We start from the raw sequence: 25,000 nt of genomic DNA on the forward strand, positions 1-25,000 counted from the left end.
AGTTTGGTAGAGTTCTCAAAGGTCAAATCGTTGAACTTTGACCCCTTAATCGCAAAATTTCTGGCCCAAACCGATCACATCGATTTTCCCAAATCTCAGTACCCTGTATACCAAATTTGAAGTCTGTAGACTAAAAATTGACAGAATTATTGCGTAGGGAAATGTACACAGACACAGACACGTTCACTTATATATATATATATATATATATATATATATATATATATATATATATATATACATTATAATTATATATATATAATGTACATATATGTGTATATATGTATACATACATATATACATATATATAATGTATATATATGTATATATATTTATAATGTATATATATATAATGTATATATATATATATTTATAATGTATATATATATATTCATAATGTATATATATAATGTATATATATATATTTATAATGTATATATATATATATATAGAGAGAGAGAGAGAGAGATAGATATATACTTACACACACACATATATATATATGCATATATATATATATGGATAGATATACGGATAGATATATAAAATTATTATTACATTTTCACCCCAAACAAGGCATATTGCCACTTTGATGCAGGGGACTACTATCAGGGACATAAGCCAGAGGGGTACTATGTAGGGAGTTGGGCAGCAAGAAGTCGGTTCACGTTGCACTTGAACTTCAGCATGTTAGTACAGTTGGAAAAGCAGAGACCCGGAAGGGAATTCCAAAGTCTAGCGGTTCTGGGAAATAAACTACTATGTGTATATATATAAATATATATATATATTTATATATATATATATATATATATATATATATATATATATATATATATATATATATATATATGTATATATATTTATATATATATATATATATACAATATATATATATATATATATATTTATACAATATAGCATATATACATATATATAAATATGTATATATATATATATATGTTTGGGGGGGCTGTTGCTTTCGTAAAGTATGTTTTTCAATTATATTTCATTCTTTGACCATACCAATCTTTTGTTAAGAAGCTCAATGTATGTTAAATAAAACAACAGAGGATGTATAAAAGAATAAGAATATAGCTATATTCCAATATTCAAATATTTATTTTACCTGCAAAACAGCTCCTCCACCATGTTACAATTTCGGTACATTTTTTCCAATACCATCTATTTTCATGCATATATTCTTCAGAAAAATTAGAAATTCTTTGCTTAGATAAAAAAAAAATGCATGGCAATGTAATCTTGCAAAAATAAAAAAGTTCAAAGAAGACAATTTTTATTATATTTTCTGAAGAGTATATGCACGAAAAGACACTTAATAATTACGGTTTGTTTCTGCAGGACATGCTGGAGGAGCTGTTTTGCACAAAAAATAAATATCGCGTTAGTATCTTAGTATCTATATCCTAAAACCAGATTGGGATCATCTGATGAATCTCTCACAGTGTGGAACCTATGGTTATGACTTTAAAAAATACTTTATTACATATAATACCCTCTGCCTGCCAAAGCATCTAGCACTGCATATAAGTGTAAATCTGAAATTTCGAGCTGCTTTGAAAATCCGATACTAATTACTTATCAGTGTATGTGTGTGTATGTGACTATGGTTCAAATAAGTTATCGTTTAATTAAATGACTAAAATATTTATAAAATTACATTAATTATTAATTCATTATTTTTGCTGTTCGAAAATCCATAAAGACTTCCTCTTCAGACGAATCTATTGATGTCAATAATATTGAATTGAGAGTCACAATAAAGCATTATTACTGATTTCCGAAACCATGGATACTGAATACATGTCAATAATAAAGTTTGAGACGTATATATATATATATATATATATATATATATATATATATATATATATATATATATATATATATATATATATATATCGCAGTTACGATTTATTCATGATTTAATAGAGAAATATCTTCCCTTCTCCCTTCATAATTGTAATTATAACGTTCTACGTCCCGATGAAAACTATGATATATATATATATATATATATATATATATATATATATATATATATATATATATATATATATATATATATATATTAGTCCCGTTAACTTTTTTTTACATATTTTCAAAATTATTATTTTTAAGACTTTGCGAGCAATCTTTTGAGTCTCAGTGAACAGTATGATGGTTGGAGTAAAAATCCAAGTTTTTCGTATGGTTCATCTTGAACGCTTTTGATCCTCGCGATCGTCATTAGACCATACAACCATCTTGAATGCTTACAACACTAATCTCATTTCCGATACACATCAGATTTGTTGCAGGGTGTAAAAAATATCTTTTTCAAATATGTAAAAAAAGAAAACTTATTAGCCTTTAAACAAAGCTTCCTAAATAACGATTTGCTGCCTATATATATATATATATATATATATATATATATATATATATATATATATATATATATAATGGAGTTTAAGGCGTGTATGTCTCCCTCTCTCTCTCTCTCTCTCTCTCTCTCTCTCTCTCTCTCTCTCTCTCTCTCTCTCTCTCTCTGTATAGGCTTGTGTGTGTGTGTTTAAATTTTCATAAACCCAGATTGAAATGGAATAGTATTTTTTTGCTCCAATATCTTATTTTTCACTCAATCAGAAATAAATCCATACGGACGCTTTAAAAGACGGCAAATAGATTCGCGTCTGCAAGGGACACCAGGATTTGTTTCCCTCTAAATTTTTTTTGTTTGTTTTTATATGTTTATGCCTTTTTTAAAATTTTCTGTTTCCTTTTTTTCAATAATGTTTTATCAAATAGTTTTTTCTTGTCACCCTTTTTTCACAAATTCTGTCTTTTTCATTTAAAAAAAAACAACTTTTTTTCACAGCTGCAAACTCTGTCTTTTTTCAGTTTAAAAAAAAAAAATTTTTTTCATAGCCGCAAATTCTGTCTTTTTAATTTTTTTTAAATTTTTTTCACGGCTGCAAATTCTGTCTTTTTCATTTAAAAAAAAAAAAATTCACAGCTGTAAATTCTGTCTTTTTCATTTTTTTTAATTAAAAAAAAATTTCTTACAATGTTTGTAAATCTTTAAATTTTTATAAAAGTAATTTATTGCTAAAGATATTTTTTCTTGTTTTTCTTCATAACTGCAAATTTCGTGTTTATTTTTTTATTTTTTACAATATCTGTAAATCTCGACATTTAAAAAGTCATTTCCACGGAATTTGTTTCCTTTTTTTACAATATCTGTAAATCTCGACATTTAAAAAGTCATTTCCACGGAATTTGTTTCCTTTTTTTACAATATTTGCAAATCTCTGAAATATATGTATCCGCTTAATAAGCCTGCATGTTTGCATTGGCCCGCCATGGGCAAAAATCCCACTTTTTCAAAACCCCCAATCGTTTCCAGGATTCTGATCATTGGTTCATTGTTCGAGAAAAGATCTATATACATTCCGAGATAGCCAATCTTTTGCGCATAATCACATCCTAATCTCATGCATAGTTCACCCAGTCGTTGTCGCCGGGCCTCCTTCTTAACAATAACAAAACAATCAGCCACTCTCCAGCCCCGGTAATACTTGCTCATGGCCAGCAAGAACGCTGCCATAAGTTCTCCAGTTTCGAGGTTCGTGATTCCAAAGAAATCTCCGTAGCGAAGCTCATCGTGAAACACTTCATATTCCGGGTATTCGTCAATACAGAAACCTGTGCCATCCTCGGAGGCTTGCTGCACCATTTGGAACGTCTCCCGAAACTGGTCGTCTGAGAGGTAGTCGATTTTCGCCTTTGTGCCATTGTACAGGCTGATGGTCGTTGGCAGGAAGTTGAGCCGAGGTCTTTCAGCGTAAGCCAGGATGGAGCTCTTCGTCTGGAACGTTCTGGAATGAGGAAACCTTTATTTGATCAATTAAACTGGAAACTTTCGATACAGGCAAACGTTAGAATTAAAATAAGAAAAAAAAAGATAATTTTTGAAAAAGTGAGAATGAAAAGCGCATTCCTACACTCACGTTGAACGGGAAAAGAATCTCAATTAATAAATAAAAAATAAAAATATAATAATATAAAAATGAAAAATAAAAATGTAATAATATAAAATAAAAAATAAAAATGTAATAATATAAAAATAAAAATGTAATAATATAAAAATAAAAATTTAATAATATAAAAATAAAAAATAAAAATTTAATAATATAAAAATGAAAAATAAAAATTTAATAATATAAAATGAAAAATAAAAATGTAATAATATAAAAATGAAAAATAAAAATGTAATAATATAAAAATAAAAAATAAAAATTTAATAATATAAAAATAAAAATAAAAATTTAATAATATAAAAATAAAAAATAAAAATTTAATAATATAAAAATAAAAAATAAAAATTTAATAATATAAAAATGAAAAATAAAAATGTAATAATATAAAATGAAAAATAAAAATTTAATAATATAAAAATGAAAAATAACAAATATAATTTATTAACTCTAACTACTCAGCTTTTTTTTTTCTTTCATTTTGTTTTGATTTTTAATAACCAAAAATTTACAAGGATGTCTTTTTCTGCATAGGAACGATTATGCATTTTGATTGATTTAGTTTTGTTATTAAATTATTTTTTCGACTTTCACTTTGGTTATAGGGAAAATCGAATACATTCATCAGTGGATTATATAACTAAGCAGTTTTTGTTGTTGATTTGTTTTTTTATTCGAAAAGCAAAAACAAATAAATCGATAAATAAACAAATAAATAATATGAAATCAAAAAGCTTCCGGTCAACGCCGGGAAATTTCATGTCGCATGCATAGAAAGTTAAAACTAAAACATTTCAAAATAACTTCATGCATTGAAAGAAAAAGCAACAAAAAAAAGAAAAAAAAATTATATAAACCGATAGAATATAAAATGGCTTCAAATCTTTCAATTATTTGTATTAATTAAATTAATCGAACAATTGTTCTCATCTTCAGTGTTATCTACACAACGTTTCGGTCGATGTAACCTTCGACCTTCGTCAGTTGTAAAAGTCGCCATGTTTTGGCAGGTAAAAAGAGGGTAGCTTTGTACTCTAAGTTTTCGATTTTCGGGATCTATTTAGTTGGAAGTAAGTTTACACAAATTATAAAAATAATTTGATTATCAGGGAACCCTAGGGGATATAATTTCTAACTGATGATTAAATTTTTAATTAAATCCATTAAAAAGTTGTAAGTTCTTAGAAACATAACATTGTTTGATGGATTTAATTAAACATTTAACCATAATAAGTTAGAAATTATATCCCCTAGGGTTCCCTAATAATTACATTATTTTTATAATTCGTGTAAACTTATTTCCAACTAGATCTAAAAATTTGAAACCTTAGAGTGCAGAGCTACCCTCTTTTTTCCTGGCAAAAAATGTCGACTTTAAGACATGACGAAGGTCGAAGGTTACATCGACCGAAACGTTGTGCAGATGACACTCAAGATGAGAACAATTGTTCGATTAATCTAAATAATACAAACATTCATACCTCATCTAAAAAATTCAGAACTGTTGCGGGCCAGGTTATAAATATCCTAACTCGCTACAAAAGAAAATAATGAAACAAATGGAAAGAAGGAAACAAAAAACTCAATTGCTGGATAAAATAAACATGTCGTTTATTTTCTGTTGAAAAATGAATGCTTTAGGTATAACACGTGTTCATGTCCGCGTTCGGGTCTCACCATTGCGGGACTGGTGGTATAGAAAGAAAAGGAAATGCGTGTTCATCTCACGTTCGGGTCACCAACGTTTGTTCGCGCGTGGCAAGAAAAGGAAATGGAGTAGAGGAACGAGAAATGGCAGTCCGGAATGTAGAAAGGGAAAGAGAAACAGGGTTGACATCAGTTAAGCTGCGCGCCATGTTAGCAGTCAGCTACACGGAGTTGTTCTCAGGCACGAGTTGTAGAAGATTGTCTGGTTGATGGACCCAAGCAAAAGGGGGGGAAAGAGTGAGAAAGTCAATCCAGTTCATGGAGAGAGAAAGCGTATAAAGTGTACGTACTGTCTGTTAGCTTTTGCCCCACGTGGTAGCAGGTGGTGTGAGGCGCGCGGGCACGCGCGCCGAAATGGAGGCGGCTGGTTCGCCGACCATTCGGCTCGGAAGGCGAGTCGGAAAAGGAGGAAGCAGCTTATTGCTCTTGCTTTTATAGTTGTTTCCGGTGGTCTTTTGCGCATATGTGGATTTTCTTTGAAAGGAAAGTGACATTGTCCATGTGTGCGTACGTGTGCGCGTATGTGTGCGTATATGTGTGCACGTTAACGTGTGTGTACGTGTGCGCGTATGTTTGTGTGCGCGTATGTATATGACAAGAAATATGGCTTGAGATGTGAACGCGTGTTTTTGTGTGAGACTAGAAAAGGCTCGCGCAGAACTTTAAATTATTGTTTGTTGTTGTTGTTTTTTGTTTTTTTTTCATATTGCTCTCGAACTACGTCAGATTTCTACGTTCGCTGGCAATTCTAATTTGCTGAATTGATTTGGTTGTAGTTTCCAAGCGATGAAACACAGGTTCAAATACTTGAATGACTATCTGTCCCTCATTGCTTATTTGCACAACTTCGCGTCTGTCCTTTCCTACAATATATCTATTTTCGTTATTAAACACCCACACGTCATTCCACATTCCTTATCAAAACAAATCAAATAGAATTTAAAAAAAAAAAAAACATAAAAAACGACTGTATCTGAATTGAGAGTTTCACACTTGCAATTCATTCAACATTTCATTCATCTAATCTAATCAAGAGACAAAAAAAAAAGAGTCGAGCATTCATTCATTCATTAGTTTTAACTCTGCTGGTCAGAGGTTACAAATCTAATCTACGTACACCCATTTCGTTTCTTTTTATAACTGCATTAACGTGAATAGTACAAGATTCGGGGGATTTCTTTATCATTTATAAATAGATAAACATGCTATGCTTTCAAAATGTACAGTTAATAAAGAGATCGCTTTCATTCGCCAAACATCGATTCCCTCCTTTGAGCAATACCCCCCCCCTCTCTCTCTCTCTCTCTCTCTCTCTCTCTCTCTCTCTCTCTAAATATATATATATATATATATATATATATATTTGTGTATATATATATATATATATATATGTATATATATATTTAAATGAGAAAGGTCACCTACAATTGCTATGTATTTTTTAAAATTATTTCATTATTTCGTCTTTTGATTTTTCATATAAAAAGGTATCATATTTAGATCATTGTAATAATGTTTTGAAATCATTGAAATAGTTTATATATATATATATATATATATATATATATATATATATATATATATATATATATATATATATATATATATATGAAATAAAATGGAGGTGGAAGGACCTGGATACTCAACGTCTCGCTCGATTTATGCGGGCTTCTTCAAGAGGGATGGTCATTGAAGAAGCCCGCCCGCATAAATCGGGCGAAACGTTGAGTATCCAGGTCCTTCCACCTCCATTTTATTTCATATCGTCGGATTTAATCCAGCTCAGCAATCATATATATATATATATATATATATATATATATATATATATATATATATATATATATATATATATATATATATATATATATATATATATATGTATATATATATGTGTATATATATGTATATATATATATATATGTATATATATATGTATATATATATGTATATATATATATATGTATATATATATATGTTTATATATATGTTTATATATATGACTCATTATACAAACACTGAACGACTTGATTGGCACACAAGAAAATACAAAAAAAAAAATGAAGGGGGAGGAGATAATAAGAGAAATAGAGAGATGACGAAAATGAGCCATTAATGTGGACTCGATGAGATGTGAGGAAAGAGACATTATGTGCTAACCAGCACGTAATCATTCCGATGTCCATTTTGTGGTTTTAGAAACAAATACATTATCAGCCACAATATTTTAAGGAACGATATATATATATATATATATATATATATATATATATATATATATATATATATATATATATATATATATATATATATATATATATATGTCACATTGTCTGTGTGAGTTTGTTCACTATGAACTCGGAAATGGCCGGTCGATTTTTTTTTTGTTAGTTTTGAATTTCACACGAAGGTACTAGATATGTCTGGGAGTGATTTTAGGTTTTGTATTGGAATGCCCCCGATAATTATCGAAAATCGATAATCGAAAAAATCTGACCAAAGGAAAAAGTCTGATTTTGACCAAAGTAAACACTTTTATACAGCCTAACATCACAAGTTTTATTACCGTACAGACAGGAGGGCTCAATGAATAAAACAACAGTAGGTTCTTTGATCTGACGGGGATGCGTTCGAAATGATGCGTTTAGAGTATAATTAAACCATGATACTTGATGTTTACATTTTAAACTTAAATTCAAGCTATTATATAAAAACACGTTTATAAAATCAACAGTATGTTCTCTACAGTGCAATGTAGACTACAATGTATTGTGGACTAAGTCACTGCGGGGAGGCATGTGCAGTATTCTGCCGTCTCACAACGAAGGGTTCCTCAACAAGAGCAGATAATTAATCGATTTGATTGAAAAACGGCCCATTTTATAGATTTCAATAAATATATGATAGAATGGCACATTTATTAATCCTCATTTAATCCTGGGCAATGTCGGGCCTCCCTGCTAGAATATAGCCATATATCTATAAAAGTGCTGACTTTCAAGCCGACTGTGAAGATATGTAGTGGTATGCTGTGACCCTCGCTTTAAATCACACCAAAAACCATAACTGTGGCCGGAAACTTCGTTGAACTGTGCTCTCAAGCATTGAACCGTCCAGGTTTGCATTTTGAGGGTGCTGGCAATGGTCCTGTTGTCATAACATAAAAAAGAAAACCGGTTTTCATCAAACGGAAATGGAATCAGATCGTCTTTTCTAGGGCGACAGTTTTATTGTCCCACCCTGTAATTAGTATCGTCATCGTTAAATCCAGACGGAATGTTTTTTTTTGTTTTGTTTTTTTACATAGGCGTCACCACTTATCAAGGTCGATAGGCCACTCAAGGATAAGGGTTAAAGAGTGTAGAGTAGTCAAAAGGACAATATAGTAATCGATAGTAATGGAAGTTCGGTAAATTTGTTAACTTAAGTGAAACGGCTCATCAGAAACTTGTTCACGTTGGACTTGAAGATAACCATATTATAGACAGCTGGAAAGCAGGAAAACGGTTGTTGCATATGTTCATTATTTTCGTAATATCGCACTTGTTTCCTTTTTATGCAAGTTTTTCAAAATTCTGTCGAGAACAATATCTCATCATAATATCGTATGAAAGTGAATATGTTATTGCTGTCACTGGTTTTCCCGATATTTTTCTAATCAGAATTCTTTCTAGAAAAACACCGGGGATTACGGGGGGGGGGGGCTACGTGAAAGTTGCCAAAATCCTAAGTGGCAGTGATTTTTGTGGAACGAACTGGATTCGAACTTGTCAGTCCGGGTCGTTAACTCTCAGAACAATAACTATAATAGTATATAATCAATACAGCTGATGTTATACGAGACAAAGCACACGTCGTAAATGTACAGCCAAAAAGAAATATTGAAGTACAAGCCTGAAGACATCACATATTTTTAATGGATATATAAAAATGGACACAATATTTTAACAAAAAAAAAAAAAAAAAAAAAAACGAACGTATTTGTACAAATCACATTTTCAAATAATCAACAACGCCAAAATATTACGCAAATATCAAAATTAAGCAACTCGGCTACACATGACCCGTTAGAGATTTTAATACAACTCACATCAATGTATTTTCCAAATTAGGTAATAAAATGAATATTCTTTGACTAAGTGTATATTCTGCTCACTATTTTTAAATGGAACGAATTTGGTAGAAAAGGTTAATAAGAATTGCGGAAATTTTCCAAACTTCCACTGAACATAAAAGAATAAAGTATATATTTAACAATGTTTAAATATCTTGTTAAATATATACTTTGTTTGTTTTTTTTTTTTTTTCCTATTCTTATTGGAGGTTTGGAAAATTCAACACCTTTATGCCCACCTTTTGCTGGCACATAAAGTGATACATCATCCTTAATGTCACTGAATTGTAAGAACTTTATTAGTTTATTAGATCATTATAAGCCGATATTCGATTGACCTCTTGATCAGAATTTGCTTCTGTTAGATTCACTGATATCTGGCCCCCTCTTTTGTCCCATATTGTTCACATGCATAGATTATAGGCTTATTTGGGGCAAAACGGTTCTAACAAAACCGTAGATGTCTAAACCTTGAGGTTGACGTAAACCTTCCGAGTTGAACCTGTAAAGCCGAATTCATTTTCGAAACTGTTAAATGTCGACAACAAGTAATTTCCACGTTAGTAAATTTATTTTTGGACTAAAATGCGCTCCGCTCTAACACTTGGTTTAAATCCCTTTCCAAGTTTATTCTGGATCATCGAAGTTTTCACAACATCTCAAACAGATGTGTAATTTTTTTTAAAAATCCAGCGAAGTCCGCTTCATTTTTTCGCCGTCAGGTAAAATTCTATGTCGTCTCCTACAAAAGATTTACCCTCAAATTTTGTCCAAAAAATTTAAAAAAAAATATCAAAATCTGGTTAAAAAACTGTTAACTCGATACATTTTCTCTATCTTCTACATATGATTGAAATTTTATTCCAAAGTTAAGACCTCAGCAGATCTTTTTCTTTTATCCTATTTCATGTCTTTCCTTTTTATTTTTTACGTCCACAATTACACCTTTGTCCTTCTTTTAACATGTAATTATGTTTTAAACGTGTTTCATTTTACCTTGGCCCACTAACCCACTCTCTCCAATTACGTAATTCCTTTCTTTTTGACATTTTTATTCGTGATAAATTATTAATGTGTCTCATTGTTTTCAAATTCCAGCATACACCTTTGTTTCTCTCTCTCTCTCTCTCTCTCTCTATATATATATATATATATATATATATATATATATATATATATATATATATATATATATATATAAAGCTGAACGTTTGTGTATGTCTGGTCACGAATAGGCTCCTATATGGTTGACTATTATAGAAAACTGATCACATATAATGATAGAAGATGTATCGAGACACAGAAATGGGTATGTTTCATCTGGCATAATGATGATTCATAAAAATTGAGAGGTCTGCGTACGCGCCTGATCCACAAAGTATGGAAATAAAAAATTGAAAAATTGGAAAAAAAAAACGTTTACAAGTGTTTTTGATAAGTATTTTTTTAACTTAAATAGGGATGGTATAATAAAATTGTGGGGTCTGCGTTCGCACCTGGCCTCCATAGAATGGAAATAGGCATAAACTTTAATGAAGACTTTTCATATCTATCTGCGTAAGTATACTTTGATAATTATGTTTCAGTTTGAAGAAATATGGTATAATAAAATTATAGCGCCTGACCTCCATAGAATGGAAATATGTCACAAAGTTTAAGAAGGTTTTTTAATATAGATCCATAGAATATTGTGATAAGTGTTTCCGTGTGAACAGGTACGGTATAATAAATTGTGGGGTTTATCTATTTTATTTTTACTTTCACCATATTTTGCTTTGGTTTTGATACTCCCAAATTCGAAGCTATCTCTTTACAACCCTTCCATTTCATAACCTATCATACTTTCATAAATCAGAGTCCATTTTCTGTAGTATATATATATATATATATATATATATATATATATATATATATATATATATATAGAGAGAGAGAGAGAGAGAGAGAGAGAGAGAGAGAGAGAGAGATGTATGCGTGCGTGTGTTACATCGAGAATTTACAGTTTCAGAATTAGCGATATCCTTACAGCCACTATCCATATTAAAACTGATATATCCCAAACTTATATCATGCCATGCTTAAATCCATTCACACACACACACACACACACACACACACACACACACACACACACACACATATATATATATATATATATATATATATATATATATATATATATATATATATATATATATATATATAACTCAATGTTTGCGTGTGCCTACTTCACAGGATTTCCAGCTACGGTATAACTGGAAATGTTTTCTCAATAATTAAATCATGTCTCTCTGATAGGCTCATAAGAGTAGTGGTAGATGGACAAAAATCGGAGGCCTACAGTATTAATGCTGGAGTCCCTCAAGGGTCAATCCTGGGCCCAACTCTCTTCCTGATCTACATCAATGACCTCCCTAAACACATACTTAAATCATTCGTTGACATCAATGCTGATGACACGACCATCTACGGCAACACATCAAAGGCTGTAAATGACAAAGTTCTCTCTGATTCTCTCTCTTCTGATCTCAAGCGCGTAGTTCAGTGGGGGAAGTCGTGGCTGGTTACCTTTAATGCATCTAAAACCAAACTCCTATCCTTACATCATCAACGCTCTGATCCCCATCTGGCATCAATTGAAATGGATGGGTCTCGTCTAGGAGAAGCCCCGTGTTTGACAAGCTTCTGGGTTTGTCCTTTACTTCTGATCTGAAATGGAACACGTACATCAAGTCTGTTGCCAAGGTCGCTGGAAAGATGGTGGGATCCTTCTACCGCTCCAGAAGATATCTCACTACTGATGCAATTCTCTATCTATATAAAAGTCAAGTACGTCCAAGGATGGAATACTGCTGCCATATCTGGGCAGGAGCTGCTAAAAACAGCCTTTCCTGCCTTGACAGAGTACAAAATAGACTTCGTGGCTTAGTGGGGGATGCCCTTTTCTCTACCCTGCAACCTCTCTCCCACAGAAGAGACGTTGTGAGCCTATCCTTGTGTTATCGTTATTCCCATGGCAGGTGCTCGTCTGAAATCCAATCTCTGGTCCCCCCTCGCCAATCTTTCACGAAAAACACCCGTCTAGCTGAATCCACTGTGAAAAATTTCCCCCACTCTTTATCTGTGTCTAAATCAAAACGTGGATTCCATGAACAAAGCTTCTTTCTTAGAACTGCACGCCTGTGGAACTCTGTTCCGTCTGCCTGCTTCCCACCTGACTATAACTGTGATGTCTTCAAGTCCAACGTTAACAAATTCCTAATGAACCGCCCCCTTAAGTAAACACTTCATCAAATCTCCACACTAACGTACTGTACTTGCAATAACCTTTATCCCTGAGTGGCTTCCGGGCTTTGATAAGTGGTGACCACCGTGTAAAAAAAAAAAAATAGAAAAATGTAAGAGAACTCACATAAAATAAAATAAAAATGAAAGTAAATCTGCTAGTATATATATATATATATATATATATATATATATATATATATATATATATATATATATATGGAATTCAGCCGCCAGATTTTGTACTTCAGACCTAAATACATTGCATCTGACATATCGACGTTTAATTCTAACTGGCCAGTGATCTACAGATGTTTACGTTGGTGACAAAGAGTAGAAGGGGTTACTTTTGGCAGTCGTGAAATAGTTAACAAACTGATAAAAATCCAATGACCCCAAATACCAATGTTTCAATTTGGACACCTTAGCAGCTAATTACAGGTGTTTTTTTTTTTTGTACATGTCTCTATACCCTATACACTAAATTTCAAGTTTGTAAATCAAATATTCGTTGAGTATATAGGTTGAGTAGTGTCCTTACACACACACATTCTCACTTTATAGATATATAGATTATTAAAAAGCGTCTACGTAGCCATCTTTTTCATATTATTAATAATCTGAGAATGACATTATTAATAATACTATACTATACTTTCTAAAAAGAATATAAATTAAAACTGTAAAAATAGATTGGATACGTTTAGTCTTAATTGTGGTAGTTTATTTCATTTTTATTCTCGCCTTCAGTCGTGCATTTGAACCATGTATACTTTTTTTTGACTGAAAAACTTTTTTGTCTGAAAAATTTTCTATATCAACATATGGAAAACCATATTAGACCTCGAGTTTATTTTTTTTCAATTACCCGGATGTACAATTTGAATTTTTTTTACACGGATTCTTGCTTACCTCATCATGAATTTCTGAATTTATCTGGACTCCATCTAAATATCGTTTCCCCTATTTCTTTTTGCATTCTCAGAAACTTTTTTTCGTTGTTTTTTATGCAAATATGATTCGCTTCATATATTGCAGTTTCAATTTATTGGCTAAAAAGAAAAATCATAGTTTAACTATTATAAAGAATATTTTGTCGATATTTTCTTCCGAAGAGAAGAAGGCATTCTTTAAAATTCCGCGTAATACGGAATTTTCTAAATGTTAATTGTGTTTTCCTGGTCGAATAATTTTTTGAAAATCCTAATTTACAGTTTTTATTTATAATCTTTTAACAAGCTCTATTCCATTTTTCGTTTTATCAAGATTTTTATTTATCTAGTTAGGAGTATCCTATAATATTAGTATCCTTTAATTATTTGTATTCTATAATTATTAGTATCCTATAATATTAGTATTCTTTAATTATTTGTATTCTATAATTATTAGTATCCTATAATATTAGTATCCTTTAATTATTTGTATTCTATAATTATTAGTATCCTTTAATTATTTGTATCCTATAATTATTAGTATCCTTTAATTATTTGTATTCTATAATTATTAGTATCCTTTAATTATTTGTATCCTATAATTATTAGTATCCTTTAATTATTTGTATTCTATAATTATTAGTATCCTTTAATTATTTGTATCCTATAATTATTAGTATCCTATAATATTAGTATTCTATAAATATTAGTTGCAACATTTATATTCCATTTGGGTTTACAGTATTACTCAATTAGTAAACTTAAATATAACCGCTTTTGGATCAATATATTCTTCACACACACACACACACACACACACATACACACACACACACATGTACACACACATATATATACACACATATATACATATATATGTTTTTGTGTGTGCGTTGTTCATGTATTTGTGTTGGTTGGTTGCTTTTGTTTTACGGCATATCAATCCTTTTTCAGGTTATTTAATGCCGAATCTAGTTATTTTGAGGAACGATTTTTAATGGAGTATATATATATTTTTTTTAAGTCAGATTCTATTTAACCTACAGTTGGGATCCTAACAGGTACTACCACTCCGGGTCAGAGTGGACCTGGGAGCAATGGCAATTAAATCCACACTCCCCAAGGCCGGCAAGATGGGGCCTCACCATCGGATATAGTTTTAGGTCATATCCAGGACCTGTATTTGTGTGCGTTGTGTGTAGTGTGGTGTGTGTGTGTGTGTGTGAGAGAGAGAGAGAGAGAGAGAGAGAGAGAGAGAGAGAGAGAGAGAGAGAGAGGAAGACATTTTATTCCCCCCCCCCCCAAAAAAAAAACATATTTTTATTTGCTCTAGAGTTTAACTTACGTAAGTTTACTCGCCTTTTAGAAAAAAAGATTAGACTAGATAAACATAAATTGAATTGATGTAAAGATTGTAGTTATAACATCTCATTCGGGTGTAGACGTGCGTTAATATCAGTAAAATATAAAAAGAATACACCTTACCGCAAAAACAAACAGACAAGGGAAATATAAATTTGGAAGATTCAGAAGAATTTTTGTTTATAACTGTCCTTGACGAAAAAGTGCACTTTACGTGCGTCGCAAACCTCCGAATTTTAACAGCCAGTTTTTATCCCAGTCACTTATCTTGACTTATCTTTACCTATCTTTACGTTTCTGCTCATAAAAATGTCAAGTTTATTCCTACAATAAAATATAACTGACCTTTTATAAAACATCAAAGTATAGTACAACCGTCAACCGTCATTTTGTGTTTAGCGTTCTTTAGTGAACGAGCGGTGCAAAAAGATCGTCTGCTTAAATGTGATACCAATTTGATGAATTCATCTGAGGATTTCTCTGGAAAATGAAACACAAGCGTTTCTGTGTAACTTACTTGCCTTGCGTATTTTAATACAATATATATATCAGCATTTCTCAATCAGGGGCCTGTGGCCACCTAATGAGGCACGGGCCTTCGATCGGGAAGCCATAAGAGGATGTCGGAAAATGCAGAAAATTGCAATGTATAAATAAGGTATACATATTCTATATACTCATACACACAGAGACTTTTTGCTGTATCACAACTCGTCAGTGTGACTAGACAAGGAGATGCTTCAAGACGGGATTAAAACTTCGAGATGACAATCAGTGCTTCTAACAATTGTCATCCGCACCTGCTGAATTTAAGTGAAGTATCAATGCAAACTTAATGTAAACATTGTCAATTGTCAGAGAGCTCGAATTGTTTTTATCGAATTAGCAATGCAACACTATATTTTATAATTCATTCAGGTGGTGTCCTGTCTGGTGCAGGCATTGACGGCTATGGCTCTCCATCTATCTCTCTCACTCTAGGCATTCATGAATTCATTGTTGCTCATTTTTTGCTCAGGTATTGTTTCTCGCTGTCGTCTTCTACTTTTTCTACACACGATATTTCCCGATAAACTAATCTGTTCTATTTCGCTTCTTCTGTAGACATGATCTATGAACCTCATTTGTTTTTTTGTTTTTTCGTACTGTTCTTATTAAAGATCTTTTTGTGTTTGCCATTTCTAATACCCCTTGATTTGTTTTCTTTTCTGTCTTCAAAATTCTCTTCATGAACCAAGTTTCAGTTGCCTCTAGTCTCTTCCTTTGGTGAGTATTTTATATATCATAATTGCCGTTTGTGTAATTAGGCCTATTTATATTTTCAGAATACCCCTGGTGTTAGTTATGGCCGAAAAGAAAAGAAAACTTGATCATCGCCCATTTCAAGACAACTGGACAAAAGAACATGGATTTGTGGAACAAAAAAGATTGTGCTGTTTGTGCTTTTGTTGCGAAAGTGTTGTGTGTCGCACATCTAGTGTACAAAGGCATTTCAAACCAAACATCAATCTAAATTTAAAACCTCAGGCGAGAAAGGTGAAGCCATCAAAAAAGCTATTTCTGGTTTCAAAAAACAAACTGGAATTTTGAGCCAAGCTGATGGAATGAAGAGTAAAGATACTGAATGTAGTTACAAAATAGTCCAGTGTGTGGCTTTGAATGGCAAACCTTTTACAGATGATGAATACATCAAAGATACTTTTTTGAGCGGTGCTGAAGTTTTGTTTCGTGATTTACAAAATAAAGACATTATACTCTCTCGAATTAGAGAAATACCAGTTTCTGCAAGATCAGTTGAGAAGCGCATATCTGACTTGGCTGAAAATGTAACAACTAAACAAACAATTGGATTAAAGCAATCCCACGTATTTAGTGTCACCCTTGATGAAAGCACTGATGTAAACGATGCATCTCGCCTAGCTGTGGTTGCAAGATATCACGAGAACAACCACAATTATGAAGAGTTGTGTTGTTTACTACTCCTTCATGATAAAAACCAAAGCAGAAGATATTTTGGGTGCATTTACTGGTTATCTTTCTAAACAGGACATTGACTTGAACAAATTATTTTGTGTAACAACCGATGGTGCTGCTGCAATGATTGGCAAGAAGAAAGGATTTGTAAAACTTCTTGAAAATCATGTTGGACGCAAACTGTTAAGTTTCCATTGCATTATACATCAGGAGGGCTTATGTGCAAAGACCTCATCTTTGAATTTGGTCTCTGTGATGACAACTGTTGTTGAGATAATCAACTTTCTTATTTCTTACTCTTCATTGGTTCACAGGCAATTCAAATCTCTTCTACAAGAAATTAAGTGTGAATATGGTGATCTTCTCTTATAGCTTAGTCGAAGCAAAGTTTTAGCTAGATTTGTTTGTTGTCTTGAGGCTATTAGGGCGTTTCTTGATAAAAAAAACACAGAAACCATTTCTTCAACTGAATGATGAAAGCTGGTTGTTAAAGTTAATGTTTATGGCCGGAATAAACACACATTTAAATGAGCTTAATTACAAGGACAGGGTCAAACAGTCCTTGATCTTTTCAGCTATTGGAAAGCATTTACAATGAAACTTGACATTTTTACCCGTGACATAAACATCAAAGCATTTAAGTACTTTTCAGTGAACATAGATGAGCTTCAAGAGTACGTTGAACAATTTGATTAACGAAGCCTGGACTTCTACATTCATGAATCCTTATTTTCATATATTAAGCTTGACATTCTTTATTTGACAAATGCCCAACTGAAACTTTTTAGCTTGATGGACATTGATGATTTTGAAATGCAACAGGTTGATTTTAGGTCTTCAGAAATATGGACATTAAAATTTGCTGAACTCTGGAAGATGAAAATTTAGAAAAGTCTGGTGCTATTTTGAACTGTTGGACTTCTCTCCCAAGCTCATTCATTTGAAGAAAATTACTTTTGTTTTTCTCTCGCCTTTGGTTCAACTTATTCCTGTGAGCAAATTTTCTTTCTCACATGAAAGCAGTGTTGTCTCCATATCGAAGTCGTCTAACGCCTGAACATTCAGAAAATTATATAAAGCTCCAAGTTACAAAGTATGTTACCGACATTGAGGAATTGGCAAAGACCATGCAGGGACAAGGGTCCCATTAATAATAAAAACTTTAGATAAACCTTTAAGAAACTGTTTTTTTTTCACATTATTTATAAACTTTGATATCATTGTATATTTTATAAAATAAAATACACTCAGAACAGGTATGATTGCTTGATTGCTATTTATATTGACCTTGATTGCTATTTATATTGACCTTGATTGCTATAAAATATGAATGTTGGCACACTGAATAATTTGAAACCCTAAGTCGGCACACAGTTAGCAAAAGGTTGACGACCCCTGGTTTAGAGTCTAAATAAATTTACCTCGTCCGAAAATTTACATTGAAGCGAAAAATAAACACACACGAGCATGAATTTGTCTCATTATTTACTTTGAATAAAATACAATAGAATATCTGGGTTGATTCTTTTTTAAAATATACGTAGTTTATTTGTACCTTCTTAGAAACGATTGAACACTATCAGTGGCTGTTTCTTGTCTTGATCACTTGTAACACGTAAATGAACCTATAATAATTCATTACATTCGTTTACTCCATATTTAATCTATTACAGTTTTAGAGGACTGAATCCCCCCTCCCCCATTGAGCAGATCTTATATTCGCAGGATTCAGAGCAACTGGTGTAAAATGCGTATATTCTATTTTTCCTTATAGGTGGTAGCTATATATATTTATATTCCTTATAGGTATTAGCTACAGATAACATACAGCGCCTAGAATTCCCAAATGATCACCCATCTGGTGCTAGCCAAGCTCAACATAACTTAACTTCCGTGATTATGCCGTGTATATATATATATATATATATATATATATATATATATATATATATATATATATATATATATACGAGGAGAATAAAAGAGAATTTGAAAATATAAATATTATCAAATAAATTCTATCTTAAAAGGGGTTTTCAATATTCTAGATAGAGCATTAATAAACGAAGAAAATTAACTGATAACGAATAAAAATGTATATTATTTATTGAATTATCAAATGTTCAGAGACAGGGAATAAAATAGAAGTGATTCCTTAATCCATGGAATTTCGAAAATTTATACTTTTCTCATCAAAGAAAATAAATAGTCCAGTAGTAAAAAAGAAATATTTCTAGAACAGTATAAAATTTGAAAACTTTGAATTTGCGGTCGTTGAATCTGATTTATATATAAATGCCCTGTGCCGATCGCTGTTCAACTAGCAGCAAATAATATCTCCCCAAACAGGCATCCCTGCTCTCAGGACTCGAGAAATAAGAGAGCAAGAAATACACTCACAATGTATTCCCTTTTTTGACCCGATAATTTCGGTTGAAATATTTAGATAAAAACAGAGGAGGAAGCGAAAGAGAGGGTGGGCTAATTGACGTAACCACTCCTAGATTGATCGGATGATATCTTAGCACCCAAAGTTCGTGGTTTTGGCGACGTGAATCACGCAGCGTCACATGAACTGCATGGCCCCATCCTTGATTTTAAGACGACGAGAATGAATTAACAAAAAATAAATGTCTTAAGTCTCTCCACTCCTCTGTGATTTGACTCGCCTGATTATTTTTTAAGAAGTAAACGTGTGATGCATGGTTAGTCGAATGGATATCGTTGCGGTCCATGCAATTAATCATTAAAAAAAAATTCGGCACTTGTTTATAGTTTGGAGGACATTTTTGTGTTTTCATTTTTTTTTAAAGAATTCCAAGGGGAGAGAATTTAAGAAGTTCTTTTAAAGTTTATAAATTTTGATGATTATTTCGTTTTTTAAGTTATACATTTTCATATAATGACCACTTTCATTAATTTCAGAATTTTCTTTTCTTTTAGAGAGAGAATATTCATTAAAAAGTTTGCTTAAAAATTTGTCATTTATTTCCAGATTATAATTATTTTATAAAGGCTAAAAGTATTATTTTAATTCAATAAATGTTCATGCGTCGTTTTATTTTGTGTTATTGTTAATTTAATTTAAAATTTACGCAAAATTTTAAATTCATTGAATTGTTTCCACTTGAAAAATGAAAAGAAAAAACATCACTATCCAAACCTAAATTGCACAAGTAACCAAAGTCCACATTCAAATTCTGACGAATCTTTGGTTCGATTGTGCTGTAGGAATCGTTTGAATATTTCATACAGTTGGCTCAGTATGAATTTCTCATAGAGTTCGCTTGGTATTCAACCAGAGAGATGACGGTTATCGACTGGTTAACGACACGGACTCAACCTGGGTGACTCAAGTTCGAATCCAGTTCGTTCCACAAAAATCAATTTCAGGATATTGGCAACCTTTACGTGGTTCCTCTCGTAATTCCCGATGTCTTTCAATAATAATAATAATAAAAAACTGATTAGAAAAACATCGGAAAACCCAATAATAGAATCTTCCGATTCATACAATATGATGATGAGTATTCGACTAAACTTTAGATAAAATCGATTTTTAGTGCGAAATAAAATCGTAATTCATTTATTGGTATTCATTACTATTAGCGAGATAAATTATTTTGTTGGGAAATTATTTTTAATAAATTCATTTTTCTTTACCTCATCGTGACTTATTTGCGTTTAAAAACGAAAATATAATACTTAAAACAAGTTTTAAGCAATTTAGTTGTTAATGTGAGTCAATTCGATTATGTACTTTATGTGATGGTTGATTACGGGTTTATTCACGGCGAATTAAATTATTTAAACGTTTTTTTTTTGGGGGGGGGTCGCATTCTCAAATAATTATATGACCAGCGTTATGAATGGAAGGAGTAGGGTTGCCGATTATGTGTAGAGCAAGAGGTGTGTGTTAGCGAGTGAAAGAAAAAAAGGAGGAATATTATGGTGGCTGATGCGGAATGTGGGATAGTGAAAGTGTACACATCTGGCATAGGCCAGGATCAGAGTGTAGTATCTGCTCTGATGCTACACTCAAGTTAATTTGTCCTTAGTTAATTGAGAGATAACCCCTTTAATACTAAGGCAATTTTATTTTTGCCTACCTCCAGTGTGCCCCTTTTTAGGAACTGGTTTTTCCCCACATTAAAAACGACCTTGTGTCACATCTTGCTTTCTTGGGGAAGCAAATAAATACATATATGTCAAGTAGACGATTAGTTGTAAACTGAAGAAGATAACAAGAGAAAAACGCGATTTTTATTAACACTTTATCATAACAAGACAACTATGTGCCATTAGGTAGAAATCACCATCAGTATCGATTGTGTGGGACAGTGGCAGAGTGGGTGTTGTTATAGAGTGTATACTACAGCATGCACGGCGGTGTGTTGGCAGAGAATACACACACATTGTGATTAGGAGGATGAGGATCTTGCGTCTATGTAAGTGACTTATATGCACCAGCCATTGTGAGACAGACCCCCACTACCACCACCACCACCACCAGCAGGTGATTAACAGGGAATATATTTTCGTATTATTTAGATTCGGACTATTGTTCTCGTCTCCAGTGTTATTTGCACAATGTATCAGTCGATTTAACTTCTGACCTTCTTCAGGTGTATCCTGTCGAACTTGGGAATCTTTCTGGAGAACTCGGGAATCTGTACGGGATTTCTTACGTACATATTCCCGAGTTCGACAGGATACACTTGAGGAAGGTTGGAGGTTAAATCGACAGAAACATTGTGAAAATGACACTCAAGATGAGAACAGTGGTCCGATTAATCCAAATAATACGAACAATTAATCCTCATCACAAAAATTCAGAACTAGGGAATATATATATTGTGAATATATCCGTGATTATGAATTCGCCTTGTATTTTAAATAGAATTTGTAATACATTGTTCCTTTCAGCCTTGGTAAATAGAGCTGCTGTGTTTTCGAAAACACCTCGTATTTTAAGTACTCATTTAAGCCATTGCCAATTCCTTCAGAAATAATAAAGAACTTGCGTCCATTCATTAGCGAAAAAATGCTTTTTTAACTGTAAACGTGACATACCAAGGGACCGATCGATGAACGTACAGATATGTGTGGGAATAGTAAAAAATACCTTTTACTACTGAAATGGGATTGACATAAGAATATTCTATTTAAAAAAAAGGCGATTTCAAAGTACAGCGTGACAGACAAAAGAAAATGATATTTCAAAAAATGACAGAAAAAAAAAAATGATATTTCGAACTTACGAATGACAAAAGGAAATGATATTTTAAACTGAAGTGTGACAGACCTAACGACAAATAGCACTTGTCATTTTAGTTGCGTGGACGCAACTTTTAAATCCACGCATTTCGTCGACGCCATCATCATCATCATCATCATCATCATCATCATCATCATCATCATCATCATCATCATCATCACGCCAAGTCTGTAATACCCCCTCCTGGTGGGCGGTACGGATCCCGTTGGGAAACTCTGGTTTAAATAGTTATTTCAATGATTTAATCTATCAATATGGTAGTTCTACGACCGTAGGGGTCAAGAATCTCGTTAGTCATGAAACTGTTTCTGGATTTCACTCTGCCTTTTGGTTGTTTGTAGCTTGACAGATAGGTGTCTTCTATCAGTTTCGTGGTTGTGTTTTTGGATTCCCACATGGGCATCTCTTCGAATATGGGGGCGTGTCATGTACGTTCATCTGTACACCTGCTGGATAATCCAGGTACCCGGGAATAACGTCAAAGGAAAGTCGGTCAGATCCTGGATACAGGTTCCTGGGAATGACGGCAAAAAATCAAAATGGTGCGTGTAGAATCCCCAGAGATTAGGTCAGAGAGACTGACCGACATTTCAAGACAATGCGGAATAGAATGCTTTGATACGCTGTGCCAATAAAATAGATGGGAAATCAAAGAAGAGGAACGAGAGCGACCACGACGGGTAAGCTAAGTGACGCATTTTTCTCCACTGTAAAATATACCAACCCTGCCACGCGCGCCGTCACTAATGCAATAACTGTCATTCTAAAACTGAAAAAGTTATTTTAAATAAACAAAATATTTTATAACCAGCTGTGTGTTTTATTTCGCTGCCAAGTGTATATATCACGACAATAACGAAAGTTATTTTTTTTTTTAGAAATTATATAGACTGAAAAACACATTGGGTGACCGGCCGTAGCGAATAGATAATACGCCGCTTGTAGTCTGATCATAGTGTCCCACGTCATGCATTATTTAGTTCTGGGTCGATTGAGTTGACATGGCATGATGTAGGCAAAGCTACAACATTCAGCAACAGAATAACTAAATGCTAACACTGTTGTGTACAGCGTTTTAAGATTAGCTTACGAGTTTTAATTTGCGAGTTAAGTCAGCAATCTCTTTCTTATAGCAACATTTAATTTTAACGCTCTACAGTGCTTCTTGAAAGACAGGATTGTCTCTAGTGTGATTCTCAGGTAGACAGAAAAACTTAAATTTCTAGTTCATTGTATTACAGGTGATGTTGAGTTTCCTTGTTTGCCTCATAGTTTTTGAGATGAAATAAGCAATCCGTGTTTTTTCTGGATTAGCGTTGAGTTCAATGTTATTGAAGTACTCTGTCAGGATATTGAGAACGTCTGAGAATCGTTATTAAACAGATTTGAAATCCTGTGCTTGCGGCAACAGATAAAGATTATCTTGTTTTGACTCTAATTCACCCCAAGCAAGACATATTGTTACTTGAACGTAAGGGGCTACTGTCTGGGACCATGCTTACAAGAACACTCTAAGTAGGAAGTTGAGCAGCGAGACATCTGTTCACATTACATTTAAATTTATACATGTCAGTACAGCCTGGAAAGCAGGAAACAGGGAGAGAATTATTTAGTCTATCAGTTCGAGGGATAAAGATATTAGAGTAGAAGTCTTTCCTGTATCTAGGGACCTCTACAGTGAAGGGGTGGAATTTTGTTGCTTGTTAGATGCGTCGGTATATTTACAATGTAGGCGCACAAGCGCTACGAGTTCGTTAGAGCACATTGCATTAAAATACTTGTAAAAAAGACACAGGGATGCAACATTCCGGCGATGGGACATGGTTGGAGTTTAGTTGATAGTACGAGACGTATTAAATTTGAAATTTTTATTTGGGCATTGTCTAGCTTCATAGATTTCGCGAATAAAATGATATTTATATGTGATACGTAATCGAACGACAGACAGAAACTTATGGCGATACTAGGACGCATTTAAAAGGTTCGTGAGAATGCTGAGATCGTTACGGTTACAGACACACATCAAATCCCTAATCACAATACGATGTAACTCGCGCACGTACGTGAGATAGGTGCGGCACTCTGGTATCGAATGTGGTTGGTTAACTAGTTGAACCACTAAGGCGAGATCAACAAAGTTACGTCAAGATCAAATTCAGGAAACCGAATGAGATCACTGTTTATCTAATAAGATTAACCAATGTTCTGAAAAACATAATGTTTACATTAAAATGTGCTGCACCAACGGGAGCTCGAGAATTTGAGGTCGGCCTTCGTAACCTAGTAACCCTGAACTAATAAGATAAAA

At 32.7% G+C, this 25,000-nt stretch overlaps 1 protein-coding gene across 2 annotated transcripts in view; it reads right to left on the reverse strand.

Moving 5' to 3' along the window:
* LOC145295840 (uncharacterized) overlaps positions 1 to 25,000 on the reverse strand; it is a 94,537-nt gene that overhangs the window by 1,750 nt on the left and 67,787 nt on the right. The window contains exon 3 of one of the 2 annotated variants that reach the window (XM_080141554.1): positions 1 to 3,881. This exon is cut by the window's left edge and continues 1,750 nt beyond it. In XM_080141554.1, the coding sequence (XP_079997680.1) occupies positions 3,296 to 3,881 (586 nt within the window). In that variant the 3' untranslated portion in view covers positions 1 to 3,295. Of the gene's footprint in view, positions 3,897 to 25,000 lie in introns of both variants that reach the window. The other variant, XM_080141553.1, reaches the window with a different exon arrangement.

This window comes from Euprymna scolopes, chromosome 16, assembly GCF_053919585.1.
Source record: "Euprymna scolopes isolate OS-2025 chromosome 16, ASM5391958v1, whole genome shotgun sequence".
NCBI classification, from domain to species: Eukaryota; Metazoa; Mollusca; class Cephalopoda; order Sepiida; family Sepiolidae; genus Euprymna; species Euprymna scolopes.